The sequence below is a fragment of the Lissotriton helveticus genome, chromosome 10 (genome assembly GCF_964261635.1).
Source record: "Lissotriton helveticus chromosome 10, aLisHel1.1, whole genome shotgun sequence".
NCBI classification, from domain to species: domain Eukaryota; kingdom Metazoa; phylum Chordata; class Amphibia; order Caudata; family Salamandridae; genus Lissotriton; species Lissotriton helveticus.
In genome coordinates this window covers 436,126,497-436,142,967 of record NC_136071.1, presented here as the reverse complement: position 1 = coordinate 436,142,967, position 16,471 = coordinate 436,126,497, and the positions used below count along the sequence as shown (strand labels likewise).

The following is a 16,471-nucleotide window of genomic DNA, read 5'->3' as shown; positions in this document are numbered from 1 at the left end:
TATGTATGTATTTATATATGGTTTAGGAACCATACAATGCTCTTACAGTATTTTTTTATCCTACTCTTTATACTGTATGCATTATATTTTATAAACAGTTTTACGATTGTAGCAGTTCATTTCTTATGCTTGAGAAAGAAGACTGTTCAATAAATCCTTTTATTGGAAAACGCCTGTCTTTCGACTTTCTCTGCACCTCTAGTGAAACGAAGCATGCACGAGTGACTGAGTGAAATATTTATCTATTGTTTCCACGACTCTGAAGATACGTTTTATCTTGGGGAAACAAAGTTGTCATGTTTATGCGGTTGTCAGAGACTAATCCCTTCTTGTGAATTCGCGAAAGTTTCTAGTGACCTCTGAGGTAGCTGGCACACATAATTAAGTCTAGTATATTTGATAGAGACCTAGTCGACCTCAGTCCTACGTCTAATCTATAGGAAATACTATTCCAATGTGCAGAGTCTATTGGGAATATAGGAACTACACTACACTAGCAGTGAAGAGACGCCTACGACAATGTGATCTTAAATACTCTCTGCTGTTCCCTGCGAAATTAAGGGTAGTGCAAATGGTAAAACCCATTTTTTCACCACTCTGAAGGGTGTGGGGGAATGGCTCAACTCTTATGATTCAGCAAAGGGTGTAGTCCTCACTGCCGGGCGGAGGGAACCGGTCCCGGCGGCCTCCTTACGACGCCGCCAACGAGGAGGAGAAAATCACAATCCCTGGTCTCTCAGACTTCCGGCCCGCCACCAGATTTGATATTGAGTGGTCAGCTTGAAGCTGTTCAGGCTCTGGCGAAGATTAGTGGGACAACAGAGGAAGGATCCAACTCAGCCTCTGATCGACAAGGGCCACCAGCAACGATGAACTCTCAGACAAAATTTCCTGTTTCCCAAGGCTCTTGTGATCTACCCCATGTCACTCCGCAGACTTCGAATGACATAGCTTGAGACTTTGAGTATCACCTGCCATTCCCCCATGTTCTCCGCCGGCCGGGCAGTAAATAGTCTTATCGGACACGCAAGTATAATGAACTATGTATCACGTCTGTGAGTTGTAATCTCTGACTATGTAGTTAGGATAATATAGCCCTTGTAAGACAAGTCCCGGCATTAAAGAAAGACCTATCCTTCTGCTCCCTTTCCACATGGGAATATTATGTATAACAATTAGGCTGCGGCCCTGACTCAACAGCGACTAGCCAGGGACAGGATTAGCCACCAACGACGATCCCCCCTTTTTCTAGATAGTTCTTAAGTTGGTGTGCACAATAGCCTCCCCCAGACGTTAGTTGTGTGCTATTGTTTTTTTACAAGTTTGGGCGATTGCCTGTTGCATATTTGCTCTCATGATATTTTTTCTAGTAAATTGTATTATTGTTTCTTATGCCATCGTTTTTCAACAGAGATATGACTGTTGTAAATTTGGCTCACGCAGGGAAGCACGGTCTAGAATGACCCTTACGCCCTTACTGCCAGTCCCCCCCATCCTTTGGCCAGGCGAGGCCGTTTGCACCCCTAGAACCCAACAGTTATGGCACATATCAAGATAGGAACCTGGAATGTAAGGGGCATTCATAGCCCAGCAGGTCGTTATCTCATTTACTCATATTTAAAACGCCTCCATATATAAATAGCACCCCTCCAGGAGACACACTTGCCTCGGACTGAAGTTACACGCCTACACAGACGCTGGAGGGGACAATTGTATGCAACAGGTTACTCGGCGTATGCACGCAGTATTCTGGTGTGGGTGTGGCCGGGGACTCCCTTTCGGATGGTGGATACCATAGTAGACACAGAGGGTAGGTATGTTATGATCAAGGGCATATTAGACGGTAGGCCGATTGTATTAGCATCAGCTTTATGCACCCAATACTGAACTGGCAGCCTTTCTGGATCAGGTATCACAAAAGTTGGCAGCGTGGCATGATGTACCCATGGCCTTAGGCAGAGATTATAACTGTGTACTGGATGTCTCACTAGACTGCTCCTTCCCTCCCCTACCTGGCACGGCTACACACACAGCTGCGAAAGCACTGACACACTGGGCTGCGCAATGACATTCTCCAGTCGAATGTTCTCCTTGATGCGCCCTTCCGGGACCTATTAGCAACCACGATAGCACAATACTTTGAGGAGAATGCGGGCACAGCCACGTCACCATTGGTGGAATGGGATGCTCTTAAGGTGGTCGTTAGAGGGCATGGTTTGGGGGCGCAGGCGGATTTGCGGACGAAGCTGGAAAAGGAACTCACTGTCTTAGAAAGGAGTCTGGCAACTAGTGAGCAGGCAGCCACTGTTGGGTCCCAAACTGTTAGACCAGCACAGGGAGGAGCATGCAAGGCTGTTGGAGCGGCAAAAGTGTCTTAACTAAGCCACTCATTCAGCACGGACACACCACATGGGTGACAAGGCAGGCAAGTTGCTCATGTGGCTCATCGCCAAGATGAGGCATCAGCTGCTATTGCATCAGTACGGATGGCAAACAGGGGAACAGCATACGCGCAACGAGACACACATGGTGAATTTGTGATGCAATACCAAGGCCTGTATGAAACGCGCAAATGAGCTACACCCGTAGAGCTACAGCTTTATCTAGAGGGGTTGAATTTGCCACAGCCTATGCACACCCAAAAGGAAGAGCTAAATGCCACTATTCTATCGGAGGAAGTTCGAGACTGTATATTCTCGTTGTCCAATGGAAGTCGACAGGCCCAGATGGCCTGCCGACTGAATTTTATAAGACATATGCACATATATTAGTGCCGCAGCTGCTAAAAGTGTATGAGACAGCGCTGGATGAATCTACTCTCGCTGACACACAAAACGAGGCCTTGTTGGTATCCCTCCTTAAGCCTGACAAACACCCTGAATCACTGGGTTCGTATCGCCCGCTGGCGCTTCTTAACACGGATTATAAGATTTTTGCGTCACTGCTTGCTAGGCATCCTTCACCCTTAGTGAAAATACTGGTACTCCCCGACCAGAATGGTTTTGTTCCTGCCCGAAGCACCTCCCTTAAAATCCTAATTTTTTCTGGGTGCAGAAGTATGCAGTGCATAGCTGGCTCCAATCAGGTTGCTTGGTTCTGGATCTGGAGAAGGCCTTTGATTCTCTATAATGGCCCTATCTGGCTGCAGTTTTAAACAAATATGATTTGGGTGATTACTACCTGAACATGGTTCAACTGTTATACCAGCGGCCCCCTGTTCGGGTTCGTACCGGTAGGTTAACTTCAGACCCCATTAGAGTGCAATGAGGGATGCGCCAGGGCTGCCCCTTGTCCCCATTATTGTTTGCTCTGGCTATATAGCCATTTGCAATGTTGCTCCACGATGGAGGCGGGACATGGGGTATGCAGCTGGGGGATGGGCTGCGCACCGTTTCCTTATATGCAGATGATCTGCCGTAATATCTTCGTGATGTCACTGCCATCCTGGCGTCCACTGCAGACATGCTCAAAGATTTTGAGGAGATATCGGGCCTTCGGGTTAACTGGGCTAAGTCGGGGGGTTATTCATTTAGTGCGGATACGGCCGAAGTGAATGTGCTCCTTAATGGCTCGCTCCTCCCATGGTACCCTACTACCTTCCGCTATCTTGGTGTCTTCATATACCGGACGCCTGAAAACATACTGGAGGGCAATTTGATAAGAGCAATTTCGGCAGTTGGGGCCCAAATGCAATTTTGGAAATCACTACCACTAAATGTCAAGAGTCCCATTACCCTGTTGAAGATGATTGTTCTTGGTGTGTGAGGGAAACTGTCCTTAAAAGGGACCCCTTTTCTCAGCATTGTTTCTTTCATTTTTCTCAATGGGACAACCGCTAGTCAATTATTCGGATCGAGGGCTCTTTGTGTTGTAATTCATATTATCAATCTTCCAATAAAAGTTGTGAGTCAAACCGGTCCAAATACACATTGGAGTTAGTAATGCCCCAAAGATACCAACCAGTAGATATTAAGCGGGAAAAGCGGCATAAAGACAATCCATACCAGCACTGTACCTAACTAAGGTCCATGATAAGTCCGACCAAAGTAACGGCTCAGAAAAATCAAACCTGTACGTTAAGTTGACAGATCTGCTGCATTTCAGACTTCTGATACTCTCATTGTGACTTTTGGGCTTCGAGGATGTGGACAGCAGTGTCTAAAGTGACTCTCAGTCGTTGGATTAAGGATACCATCTCCATGGCACATCAGGGCTCTGATTTGCCTTTTCCTTCTAATATCCAAGTGAGATCTAGCAGAGGAGTTTCTCCTTCATGGCCTGCTTATAAAGGTGTGTCCTTTGATGAGATCTGTCAGGCTGGTACATGGGCATCAGAGCACACTTTTATTAGACATTATTGTTTGAATTGTGCTCAATGCAGTCACTTGAATTTTGGGAGTAGTGTGTTACAGGCTTTGGAGGATTTTGTTCCTGTTTGAACGTTTCAAATTGTTTTGGATACTGCATTAAAATCACGTGGGTGTGCTTTATATTCTTATTTGTACAAATTTTCGAAAAACTTTTTAAATGTCTCTTAAATGAGTAATAATCCCTTGTTTTGTCACTGTTAGTTGCAATTATGTTTGCATAAATATAGGTATGCATTTGCACTCTTTGCATTCCTTAGGGGGATTGTTGTGAATGTTGCTGTATTTATGCATTGAATTCAAATCACATAGTTTTATATGTCCTATTTGCACTTTGCAAGTCACCACTTTTTAAGATCGTTGTTGTAAATATGACTGTGTAAATGTATGTTCATATTTGTATTTTTGCATTTTCTATATAGAACGTCATTGGAGTTCTAGAACATAAATAAATAAATGTAATGTAATGCAGGTGTTGGTATTTGCAAAGGCCTTCATCTTCTTTGGGTGTATGCTTTGGTATACCTCAGTACTAATGACTGGTCGAGGACACGGTATGTAGAGGTTGATTATACCTGATTATACTGGTAATCCTCATTACTCTTAGACCTTTTTGTCCTCGACCCAGTCATAAGTCTCAGCTACCCTCCCGATATCAGGCCTTCATGGTGCTTGGTATTTCAGGAAGTGCTACAGTAAGGCTAGGTGTTGCAAAGTCATCCGATGATCTGGACACCCCCAACTTTTTCCTGACTGATACTGGTGGTAACTGACTCTGACTGACCCTGGGCTCTGCATAACCAGGCCCAGGGCCAGTGCAATGCTGAAAGAGACACAATAGAATACAGTTAAAACACCTAAATAAATTAGGGTACACAATGGTATGGTGGGGTACTCCTGTGATTGGCATGACCTACCCTATAGACCCCTGGTATATAATAGGGCAGGGGAATTAAAACTACCTAGAAGAGCATAGTACCCTAGGGCATGGCAGTTTAGAGGCCAGCAGCTCTTTTTGCACTTGCATGTGTGCACTGCTGAAGCCTGAGGTCAGTTTAAAAGCAGCCTCGGTTGTCAGGACTGATTTTTAAAAGTAAATTGTGCCCAAACTCGACTTTCATGTTTGGGGCATTTCAAAATGGATAACCTACAATGTTATGGTATATTAGGGACCCCCAGGGCCTCCCCTAGGTATCCCAGGGGTGGGGGTCCGGTATGTATAAGATACACCCTTATAAAAATGGGTTTTGATATGCCTAGGTAAAGTGAAATTTCACATTTCACTCCCCACATTGTAGTAAAGTGCTGCTCAAATTCGACTTTGATGCTAGGAGCACTGTGGAGGGAGAATCTGCAATATTTATACAGATTCAGAACCCCTAAAGTCTCCCCTAGTTGCACATGGGTTGGGGTTCCTATAGATATAAGGCAAGTACTTTTAAAACATGTTTTTGTAAGTCCTGGTGCTAGAAAAATGGCCCAAGTCAATTTTCCCATTGCAAATCCCCTGTCACATAGGTTAACGTGGTAGGAAGTTATTGATTAATAACTCTTGATAGGAGAGGCATAGAAATGCCATTCAAAGACTTCCCAGAATGGTATTAATACATCCAACAATATCTTATTGTTGAATTTCTCCTAAAGTGTACATACAATAAGTTAGAAGACTTTCTTGTTTGCAAGTCCAAATTCATACTTCCAGTGGTCTGCCCTGATTGGTCAGAGTTAAGTGGATTAGCCAGGCTGCCTTGAAGAGGTGATAAAGAGCCCCTTGGGTTAACCAACTCTGCTGGCAGGGCAGTGTGCTGTTCCAAAGGAATGCCAGGCCAGGGGGAGGAGTCGTAAACCTTGTTCTTCAAATAGGAGAGTAGAGACCAGTGTCATTTACAGCTCTGAACATCCCACCTTAGGCAGAGGGCAGGATTAAGGAAGGTATGAGCAGATGCAAGGGGGAGAGTCTAGGTAAATTAGTCATCATAGGGGTTTGTTTAGCCAGCTCTTACCTCCTTGCTGGAAAATCAGCCATTATGGATTTGGAAGATTTGATGCACTCTGGGACAAAATAATGCCACCCTCTATGTGGTCTTATATTGGAGGAGTTACCCTGCTCTCATTGGTCAGAAGTGACCTCCTGCTTGACCCAGAGAACTAGGAATAAGTATCTGAGAGGGGCAGAGTCCTCTAGATCTGCTGCTTGAAACTTACTGAAGGAAGAAGTGCCCTGTTGAGAAGTTTTGCTGTGCAAAGATTTCTAAGGCCTGACCTCTGAAGACTGCACAATCTGAAACTACAGCCCTGTGGATTATCTTGCTGAAAAAGAACTAAAGAGTGGACTGCCTTAAAGCTACAGGTTAAAGGAGCTCATCTAGAACATCATCAACTAAATCTACACCTTGTAGAACCATCAGTGGATTTGTAAGAGTTTTGTACAAGTGGATTGTGGGAACTGAAGTCCTCAACTTTCAAGGAACATCTTGGGGCTTCCAGACCCTTGGAGTGAGTTTGAGACACTTTGGGACCCCTTGAGGAACTTCAGGAAGAAGTTCAAGAAGTTTAGAGAACTTGGGACCAACTTTGAAAAAAGCTCCATAAAGTAACCGAGTCAACCTGGCCAGCCAGGCCGCCTGCCTTCAATCGCGAGCCAGCCAAGCAAACCAAGTTCGTCCCGCTAAAAGCTCCATAGATAAACTTCCAGAGATTGACCGGGACTAGAGAAAATCTGAAGCCGGCAAACCCTCACCGGATCCGGCTATATGAGGGGCATTGAGAGACCCCGCGAGAAAAAGCTCAAGAAAAGTTTCTAAGTCCGCTCATACAAAAGGTGACCGGGAGCAACCGCGAGAGCCAAGCCGCCTGCCTTCCATCGCGTGCCGACCTGGATTCCTGGGTTGCCCCACTGAAGCGATCTTGACAAATTTTCTAAGTACGCTCCAGGGAAGTTGACCGGGACCTCATCACAAGTCAAGCCGGCAAATCCTCACCGAATCTAGACTGGCTGGGAGCTTCGAGGGGCCTCGAGGAGAAAAGCTCCAGAAAAGTTTCTAAGTGTGAAGGTAGAAACTGAGACCGGGACCTGCCACGAGCTGTAGCCGCTCGGGGCTCCATCGCACCCGGCCTGAAACTTTGACTTTGCCCCGGTCTATCGCAAGCAGGTATCACAGTTTAGTGCCATAATCTTCTAATTGCTATATTTTAATAAATCTTTGAAAATTCACATCTCCGGTTCCTTGTATTGAATTTTTTTCGTTTTGGTGTCATTTTAAAGATAAATATATTTCCTATTTTTATAAATTGGTGTTGGATTTTTATTATGTGTTGTGTCTTGATTATTTACTGAAATTGTGTTTTTAAATGATTTACATACCTGTCTTTGAAGTTAAGCCTGTCTGCTCGCAGCCACGTTACCCAGGGTTGAGCATAGGAATAATTTTCAAAGACCTATGCTGAGTCCTATCGTGTGTTAGTGGCCTTATTGCTAGTGTCAGACCTACATTTGCCCCTACCAATAACCCACTTTCCAACACTAGGTGATTAAGGGCAAGCTGTATCAAAGGGTTTTGCCCATTCTGTGTCTATGGGGAAATGTGTTGCTACATATGGCCCTTTAGCCCTTTAGCCCTTAGCCAGAGGGTGGGTGGGGTCAGCAGCGTTTCCTGTTTTGTTTCCGGTCTCTGATTGTCTGATTGGATATTACCTCAGTGTTGACTTGGTCGAGGACGAGCAGGACTAAAAGTAATGCGAATGCCACAGATCACTTCCTTAAAGTTGCTCGCAGCTGTTTCTACTGCTGAGACCTTCTTCGTTTGTTTGACTGCCTGTTGCTCCGGGAGGCTAAGGAGCCAGGCTGCAGGATTTCTGACCGTTTCTGAGGCTGCTCGACAGGGGCTGGGACTGCGAGACCCAGGGTACAGCGCGTGAAGACCGGAGCGCACCTGGAGTCTCTTCCCGCCCCTGCTCCGCCTCACCTAGCTGCCTGCTGTAACCTGATTGGCTGCCTGTGCTGATACAGCTCGCGGCCCCCGCTTCGCGGGAGCCGCTCGCAGCTGTTTCTACTGCTGAGACCTTCTTCGTTTGTTTGACTGCCTGTTGCTCCGGGAGGCTAAGGAGCCAGGCTGCAGGATTTCTGACCGTTTCTGAGGCTGCTCGACAGGGGCTGGGACTGCGAGACCCAGGGTACAGCGCGTGAAGACCGGAGCGCACCTGGAGTCTCTTCCCGCCCCTGCTCCGCCTCACCTAGCTGCCTGCTGTAACCTGATTGGCTGCCTGTGCTGATACAGCTCGCGGCCCCCGCTTCGCGGGAGCCGCTCGCAGCTGTTTCTACTGATGAGACCTTCTTCGTTTGTTTGACTGCCTGTTGCTCCGGGAGGCTAAGGAGCCAGGCTGCAGGATTTCTGACCGTTTCTGAGGCTGCTCGACAGGGGCTGGGACTGCGAGACCCAGGGTACAGCGCGTGAAGACCGGAGCGCACCTGGAGTCTCTTCCCGCCCCTGCTCCGCCTCACCTAGCTGCCTGCTGTAACCTGATTGGCTGCCTGTGCTGATACAGCTCGCGGCCCCCGCTTCGCGGGAGCCGCTCGCAGCTGTTTCTACTGCTGAGACCTTCTTCGTTTGTTTGACTGCCTGTTGCTCCGGGAGGCTAAGGAGCCAGGCTGCAGGATTTCTGACCGTTTCTGAGGCTGCTCGACAGGGGCTGGGACTGCGAGACCCAGGGTACAGCGCGTGAAGACCGGAGCGCACCTGGAGTCTCTTCCCGCCCCTGCTCCGCCTCCCCTAGCTGCCTGCTGTAACCTGATTGGCGGCCTGTGCTGATACAGCTCGCGGCCCCCGCTTCGCGGGAGCCGCTCGCAGCTGTTTCTACTGCTGAGACCTTCTTCGTTTGTTTGACTGCCTGTTGCTCCGGGAGGCTAAGGAGCCAGGCTGCAGGATTTCTGACCGTTTCTGAGGCTGCTCGACAGGGGCTGGGACTGCAAGACCCAGGGTACAGCGCGTGAAGACCGGAGCGCACCTGGAGTCTCTTCCCGCCCCTGCTCCGCCTCACCTAGCTGCCTGCTGTAACCTGATTGGCTGCCTGTGCTGATACAGCTCGCGGCCCCCGCTTCGCGGGAGCCGCTCGCAGCTGTTTCTACTGCTGAGACCTTCTTCGTTTGTTTGACTGCCTGTTGCTCCGGGAGGCTAAGGAGCCAGGCTGCAGGATTTCTGACCGTTTCTGAGGCTGCTCGACAGGGGCTGGGACTGCGAGACCCGGGGTACAGCGCGTGAAGACCGGAGCGCACCTGGAGTCTCTTCCCGCCCCTGTTCCTCCTCCTATTTAAGACACACCTTCTACGCTAAGCGGGGTGCTAGCGGGACGCCGGGCTAAGCCCGGGCAAAGGGCGGGCCGTCTGTGGCCGTCCGGGGACGATCGAGGACGGGACGGGCCAGCCCATTAACATCTACGCCCAAAACATATTGTGATCATCGCAGAGACATAACATCGTAAAAAGGTAACAATTTCCCTTTTTCCCTCTCTTGTGATATAGGTGGCACGAGACTTCTCACTAATGGGTCTAAAAAAATTACGCTCGCGAACAATCTTCATGAAACGAATGGGAACCGAGGAAGCTGTAAGAAAATCCACAGATAAAGCAATAAAATCTGGCCGTAGCACCTTGACCCCAGCAATCAGTGAATACTTCTCGTCTTTACCAGCAAAAAAGAAACCGGAAAAAACAATGTCTGTCACTGAAAATAAAACATCTGGGAGTCTAGAGGATCGATCATGTTTATCGGAATCCCCCCATCTGTCTCATAATATCAGTGATATGGTGTTTACTAATAAGTCTACTTATTCAATAAAAGAACAACATCCCGAATACTGCAACTCTAGTGCGGTGAAATCATCAACGCCTATAAAAGACTATGAGAGTTTATACAAAACAGAAGACTTGAATATTCTTAATTATAAATCAGAACAAAAAAGTTTGAATCTAAAATCACTCTTGATAAAGGGCAATGGGAGCCCACAAACACTAAAGGACTTTAGTATATCTAACCAAAAAGCTGTAGAAAAAAGTCTAGAGTTAAAGTCAACAAACACTGACACAAAAAAACTTTCTATACAAGAACAAGATTCCTTTTTGGATCCCTTTTTAATAGAAAATAATAATCTTGAAAAATCTTCTAATCTTCTATCTAAGGCTCTCTTCTCACTACAAGAAATACTCGAATCAGTTCTCTCCTTTTTAGGAAACATCCTTGAAAATTCAGATCAAACCTTGGATGTCCAAATTGGTATTTTGAAGTTTCTAGTAGAAGAGAAAAGGAAAAAGGAGTCCTCAAAAAACTTAGAAGAAAAATTAGAGGATACCAATTCACGAAAAGAAAATGACTACAAACAAAGTAATTGTCACTCTTCTACTCAGACATCAGATGAAGATCTCAAAGCAACTGACAAAAGAAAAAAAACGGAATCTTATAATGAATCCACTCTATACTCCTTAAAACGACTGTTTAGAGAAAACCCCCAAAAAAAGCAAAAACAATTTCCGATTTTCAACAAAAAGAAGAGTAAGGATATATTCTACAAAGACTCTGCAAAGGAAATCGAGGAATCATATACAGAAATTAAATTTGAAACTCTTACAGGAGAACCAACATCAAATTTAATCAAGGATGCTGAGCTAAAAGGAAAAAAGAAAAGAAAGAAAAAACCATTGAGAAGGATTCATAAAAAACAAACCCGCAAATTGAAATTTCAAAAAATTAAAATACCACAAAAAGATCTACAGGAGGAAAATGATGAGAAAAGTACGCCACATATGAGTAAAAAAGGAGAATCCCCTAAAGGAACAAGTACCGACATAAAGAAAGCACTGAACCCAAAGGCGGATGTATATCTCCCAATAAACACAGTTATAATGACAAGTCATGAAAATGCTGATAAAAGTATTTTTGAGAAGGATATTGATTGCAGTGTTGATACACAGTCAAATGTACTTCAATTTGAAGAACTTTTTCCCACTGACAATATCCCACTCAACAGAAGCAGGATCCTTCACCTCTTGCAAAACATAAAGTCTCTACAACTAATGACAAGCTGTGACATCGATCTAGTATCATTCCCAAAGAGAGGTCAGAACAAAATCGCAATGGTATCGTTCTGGTCTCCAGTAATACCAAGTATTATACTTAAGGAAAAAGAGATAATATATCGATACGGTTATGATGTCATTGTGAAAGCTGAGTTCAAAGGAAATAAAAACCACACAACTTTCAATAACAACATGCAACTTTTCTCTACAACGCATCTGAACGAGGGACATAGATCCTCAGGGACTTTAAGAGATTCAGGGGGTATCCAAATTAGAGATATAGAACTGGGAGAAGAGATCCTGAAAATTCGAGTGAAAAAAGGGGAAAGGGAAGTGTGGCACATGGAACCAAAGGCAAAAAATGTCGCTGAAAACAAAATTGAGAATTCATGGACCTGGCTATCAGGGATGTTGAATTACAACAAAGGCTCTAATCAACTAAAGTATCCTGTTTAACCAAGGTCTAAAGGTTACAACGTGGAATATTGCTGGTAGAACAATGAAGAAAATGAAGGAAGTCCTCATAAATCAGCCCGACATATTGACCCTACAAGAAACCTGGGCAACAGAGCCCTTTGTACAAAAAGGCTACTATGTTTATAACACATGTGCAAAAGCCTCAAACCGGGGCCATGCCAAAGGGGGATTGGCTATTTTAATGAGAGAGGATCACTTATGGGCACAAGAGATAGTGGAAACCAACAGTGAGAATGTGCAATGTATCAAACTGTCTCTGAAAGCCTATAATTTGACCTCAATGAGAATAATGTTGCTTTTCAATGTATACGCCCCTCCAGGAAAAAAGCACGACATCTTATATGACGATACCCTGCAAATCATTATACAAATAATAGAAGCCCATATGTTTCCATCTTACATAATTATGGGCGATTTCAACGGGAAAATATCCAATACAGAAATTAAAAAGTGGGGAAAATTTTTTGAAGAGGAAAGCCTGGAATCTTTTATCCCTCAATTCCCCAGTGACATTCGATCTAACAAAAGAGGGAAAACACTGTTAACAGTACTACTTTCCATAAATGGAATAATTCTTAATGGGAATGTGGAAGGCGATATCCCGGCATCGTATACAAGACAGGGAAACGGGAGACCATCGATAATAGACTACATCATCTGTGGCAAAGATCAATTTGTAACCATGTCTCATCTCTGCTCCAATTTCACAATAGACAGCGATCATGCCGTGATGCAACTTAGAACCAGTTGGTCGGTTCCGTCCGCAGAAGAAGGTCTGATGACCCTTGATAGAAAGGAAACTCTGGTAAACAGCGATCAGAGACGTATCTTCTGGAATCCATCCTCTTTGAGCAAAATGACAAATTTGGTCGAGTATCAACATTTCTTAAAGAAACAATATTCTGAAGATCCCATAGAAAATTTTGAGACCATGCTCATTGAACTTAAGGAGGCATTGACAAAAATGAATCCTCAAAAAAACGATACTAACATAAAAAGAAAAAATAATAACAAAATAGGGAATTCATTGATAAAGAAAAACCTAAACAAATTGATACGTGCTCAATATCTACACCCTTCTCCTACTAAAAAGAAAGAAATAAATAAATTGAAAAATCAATTGAGAAGAGAAAAAACAAGTGAGAGAAAAACCCTCCAAGATCGTAACTGGGTTGATTTACAAATTGCTGCTAAAGAACCAAACCAGAGAACTTACTGGTCAATAATAGCCAAAATATCAGGAACAAAAAAGAAATTACAAGCAGTACCTGTTCCTCCGAAAGAGTGGGAAATCTACCTGGCAGAACTTTACAAAACAAATGTGGACAAACTACAAGAAAATCGTCCAGATAAAGTAAAGGAAAAAGTAAAAACAACAATCCCGAAAACAACAACTATAATGGTAGAAACCCACATTCGGAAGGCAAGAAGTACAGGAGCTTTTGGCCCCGACCAAATTCCTATCAAGGCTTTGCAGACGAATTCTAAGGAATGGAGCCTTTTACTAACCCCACTTTTTAACTATATTTTGACCACTGGTCGAGTACCTAAATCATGGCAAGGGAGTACTATTATCCCTATTCACAAAAAAGGTTGCAAAACGGTAGCAGGAAATTACCGTCAAATAGCGTTGATGGATGCTACCGGAAAAATCTTCGCTGCAGAGGTACTATTGCAATTAAAAAACTGGGCTTTTTCGATGGGTTTGATACCCATGTTCCAGGCAGGTTTCAGACCCAAACATTCTGTCACGGATAATATTGCAATTATTCAGTTTTTTCTGGACAAATATGTCACACGAAGAGAACAGACGGTCTACATGGCTTTTATAGATTACTCGACCGCATTCGATCGTGTGGATCGTCCTACATTGTGGAAAAAACTGAGGAGTCTGGGAATCAATGAACACTTGCTACAGGTAATAATAAGCCTCCATACAAATACCTGGTGTCGAGTCCAAATGGGGGGCGAAAAAGGTTTAACGAAAGAAATATGTACTGAAAACGGTCTTAAACAGGGTTGTCTACTAGCTCCCATGTTGTTCTCCTTATATTTAAATGACTTGCCAAAACAGTTACAAAAGGGCTCAAGCCTGCCCCCAAAAATTAACCAACAGAGTATTCATTCGCTGCTCTATGCGGACGACATAGTTTTGTTCGACCTCACACCATTCGGTCTGCAAAACTCTCTTGATATTTTGTTTCAATATTCAAATGAGAATTTTTTAATCCCGAACGTAAGAAAAACAAAAGTTGTAGCCTTCTCTGGGAGGAAGAAAAGTGCCAAATATAATTGGAGGCTAGGAGATGAAAAGGTCGATGAAGAAAAAGAATATATTTACCTTGGTAGGATTCTTTCTAAGAATCTAGCAAATATAAAGCATATAGAGAAACTAACGAAAAAATCTGATCTACATGCAGGAGCACTTTCAAGTCTATATAGTGCCACGGGGAGCAGGCACTTTTCCTCATTAATAAAAATGTACAAAGTGAAAATTCCTGCAGTCCTGTCATATGCTACGGAATATATTCCCATTCAACAATGGGGCTTCATGGACCGTCAAGAGGGAAAAATCTTGAAAAAAATTATGAAGGTCCCAATTGCAACACCAGTACAGGTTTTACGGCTGGAATTCGGAATTACAAGTGCTTTTGCCACCGCCGTGGCAAATATAATTAGATGGGCCTACAATCTCCTCCATGCAACGGAGGGTACTCTTAGATTTCTTTTACAAAAAGAGACTTTTGGCGCAAATGCAGTTAAGCAAACTTTTTTAGTGAATATGTCTGCGGCGTTCCGAATGGCTGAAATTACTACAGATATCCTACAGACTTGGTCCGTGTCACAGCTAAAACTCTTTCTTAAATGTTTTACTCCTAGGTTGAGTTATGATTTGGACTATGCTCACAGCTATAGACTAAAAACATTCAAATCATTTACTACACTTATAGAGTATAAACATACTCAGCCTTATATTTCATTTTGTCTTACTCATAGTGCAAGGAGGGTGATTTTGATGTTCCGAACAGGGATTTTACCTGTACAATCTTATAAATCAAAATGGTCAGCCGGGGAACTCTCCCATCTTTGCTCGCTATGTCAAGGGGGTGAGCAGACTGTGGAGCACTTACTGTTCATCTGCCCCAACTCTAAAGTAGTAGCAGCTCGCGCACATTATATTACTCCGATATACAGATCCTGCAGGCTAACAAAGGAAAAAGAAATATTAACAGCGGGCATAAGCCCTCCGAACGAATTTGTATGTTATAATTTGTACAAATTTTTTAAAACTATGTTGGTTTTATATTAATTTGTGATGTATTTAACTTCTGTCAATTCTTTTCTCATTTATTGTTATATTTGTGGTCCTCGGTTGAGTACCTACACAAATAAAATCTTTTTGACTTTGACTTTATATTAAACCAGTGCTTAAAAATAAGTCTGCTTGCTGGCTTTTGTATTCTGTTGTACATTTGATTAAAATATTTAAAACATGTAAATGTTTTATCTTGTTTATCATATTAAATCTCCTGAGACTGGACAAAATTAGCAGTCCACTGGAAACCTCGTTTCCAGCTCTGTGGTTTAGTTGACACAGTGCACTCTAGGAGTTGTTGTCATGGTCCCATCACGTGACAAAAATCTATAACACACACTAGTATACAATGATTGGTAAATGTCCAAACATTCACGAGTGTCCGATGCCACAGTATTACCTGAATAGCCAAGGAAGACATACCGAACTTGGCGAGAGCGGACCCAGATCGCATATTCTTACAGTGCCAAACCAAACATAAGAAACATGAAGTTCAATAAAAGTCAATCACCTGAAAAATGATGCAAGTACATAATTCAGACTATACATGAACGCATGCAACAAATCAATATTGAGTAGGCAAAAGTTTACATGAACCATAACGAGGCTTGACACGCACGGGAGGCGGCAGAAATAAATAACGGGATACGTGTTTATTAAAGGGAACCAAGGTAACAACCACTTAGAATGGGCGGCACGGGAGCCCCCTTTCTGCCTGCCACACTTCTCAGCTCTCTCCCTCCACCCACGACACAGCTCGTACGCCCCGTCCTTACCTAAACTGCCTCCTCTCTCCGCACTCTCACAGGTACCGTCTTTACTGTGGAGAGCCGCGTCCTCCGTCACCACAGCAACCGTGCAAGTGACATCACAAAGAAACCTAACGTCACTGCGTCAACGTTCAATTGTCTCTTTTTTTTTTATTTACAAGCAACGCGCACTGAAACTTTACTACGTAGGCGGAAAGGATGGAGATGGCATTTCAGTGTAACTAAATATTGTAGCGAGGAGGTACACGAATATGGTCCAAAATGTAATTTATTTCCTCGAACGTACAACCCGGATGTGACCTCATGGCTGGAGCTGCCGACCTTGGTGCCAGTAACCTAGATTCGAGCCCCTATCTTCCCTTGCCTACCAACACATGAATGTGTCTTTGAGTAGCGTAACTGGCGCTCATGTAAAGTGCTCCGATACCTTCGGGTCGAGTTCGCATGGTATAAATCTGCAACAACAAAAAAA

At 44.0% G+C, this 16,471-nt stretch overlaps 1 protein-coding gene across 4 annotated transcripts in view; it reads right to left on the bottom strand.

Annotated features, from left to right (window-relative positions):
• Positions 1 to 16,097, bottom strand: part of CFAP70 (cilia and flagella associated protein 70) — a 1,288,671-nt gene extending 1,272,574 nt beyond the window's left edge. For 2 of the 4 annotated variants that reach the window (XM_078662924.1, XM_078662925.1), the window contains exon 1: positions 16,006 to 16,097. Coding sequence is in view for 2 of the 4 variants with exons in the window: in XM_078662923.1 (XP_078519049.1) it covers positions 15,630 to 15,683 (54 nt within the window). In the remaining 2 variants the exon portion in view is untranslated. Of the gene's footprint in view, positions 1 to 15,629; positions 15,684 to 16,005 lie in introns of those variants that run through there. The other 2 variants (XM_078662923.1, XM_078662922.1) reach the window with 2 other exon arrangements.
• Positions 16,098 to 16,471: the final 374 nt, after the last annotated feature.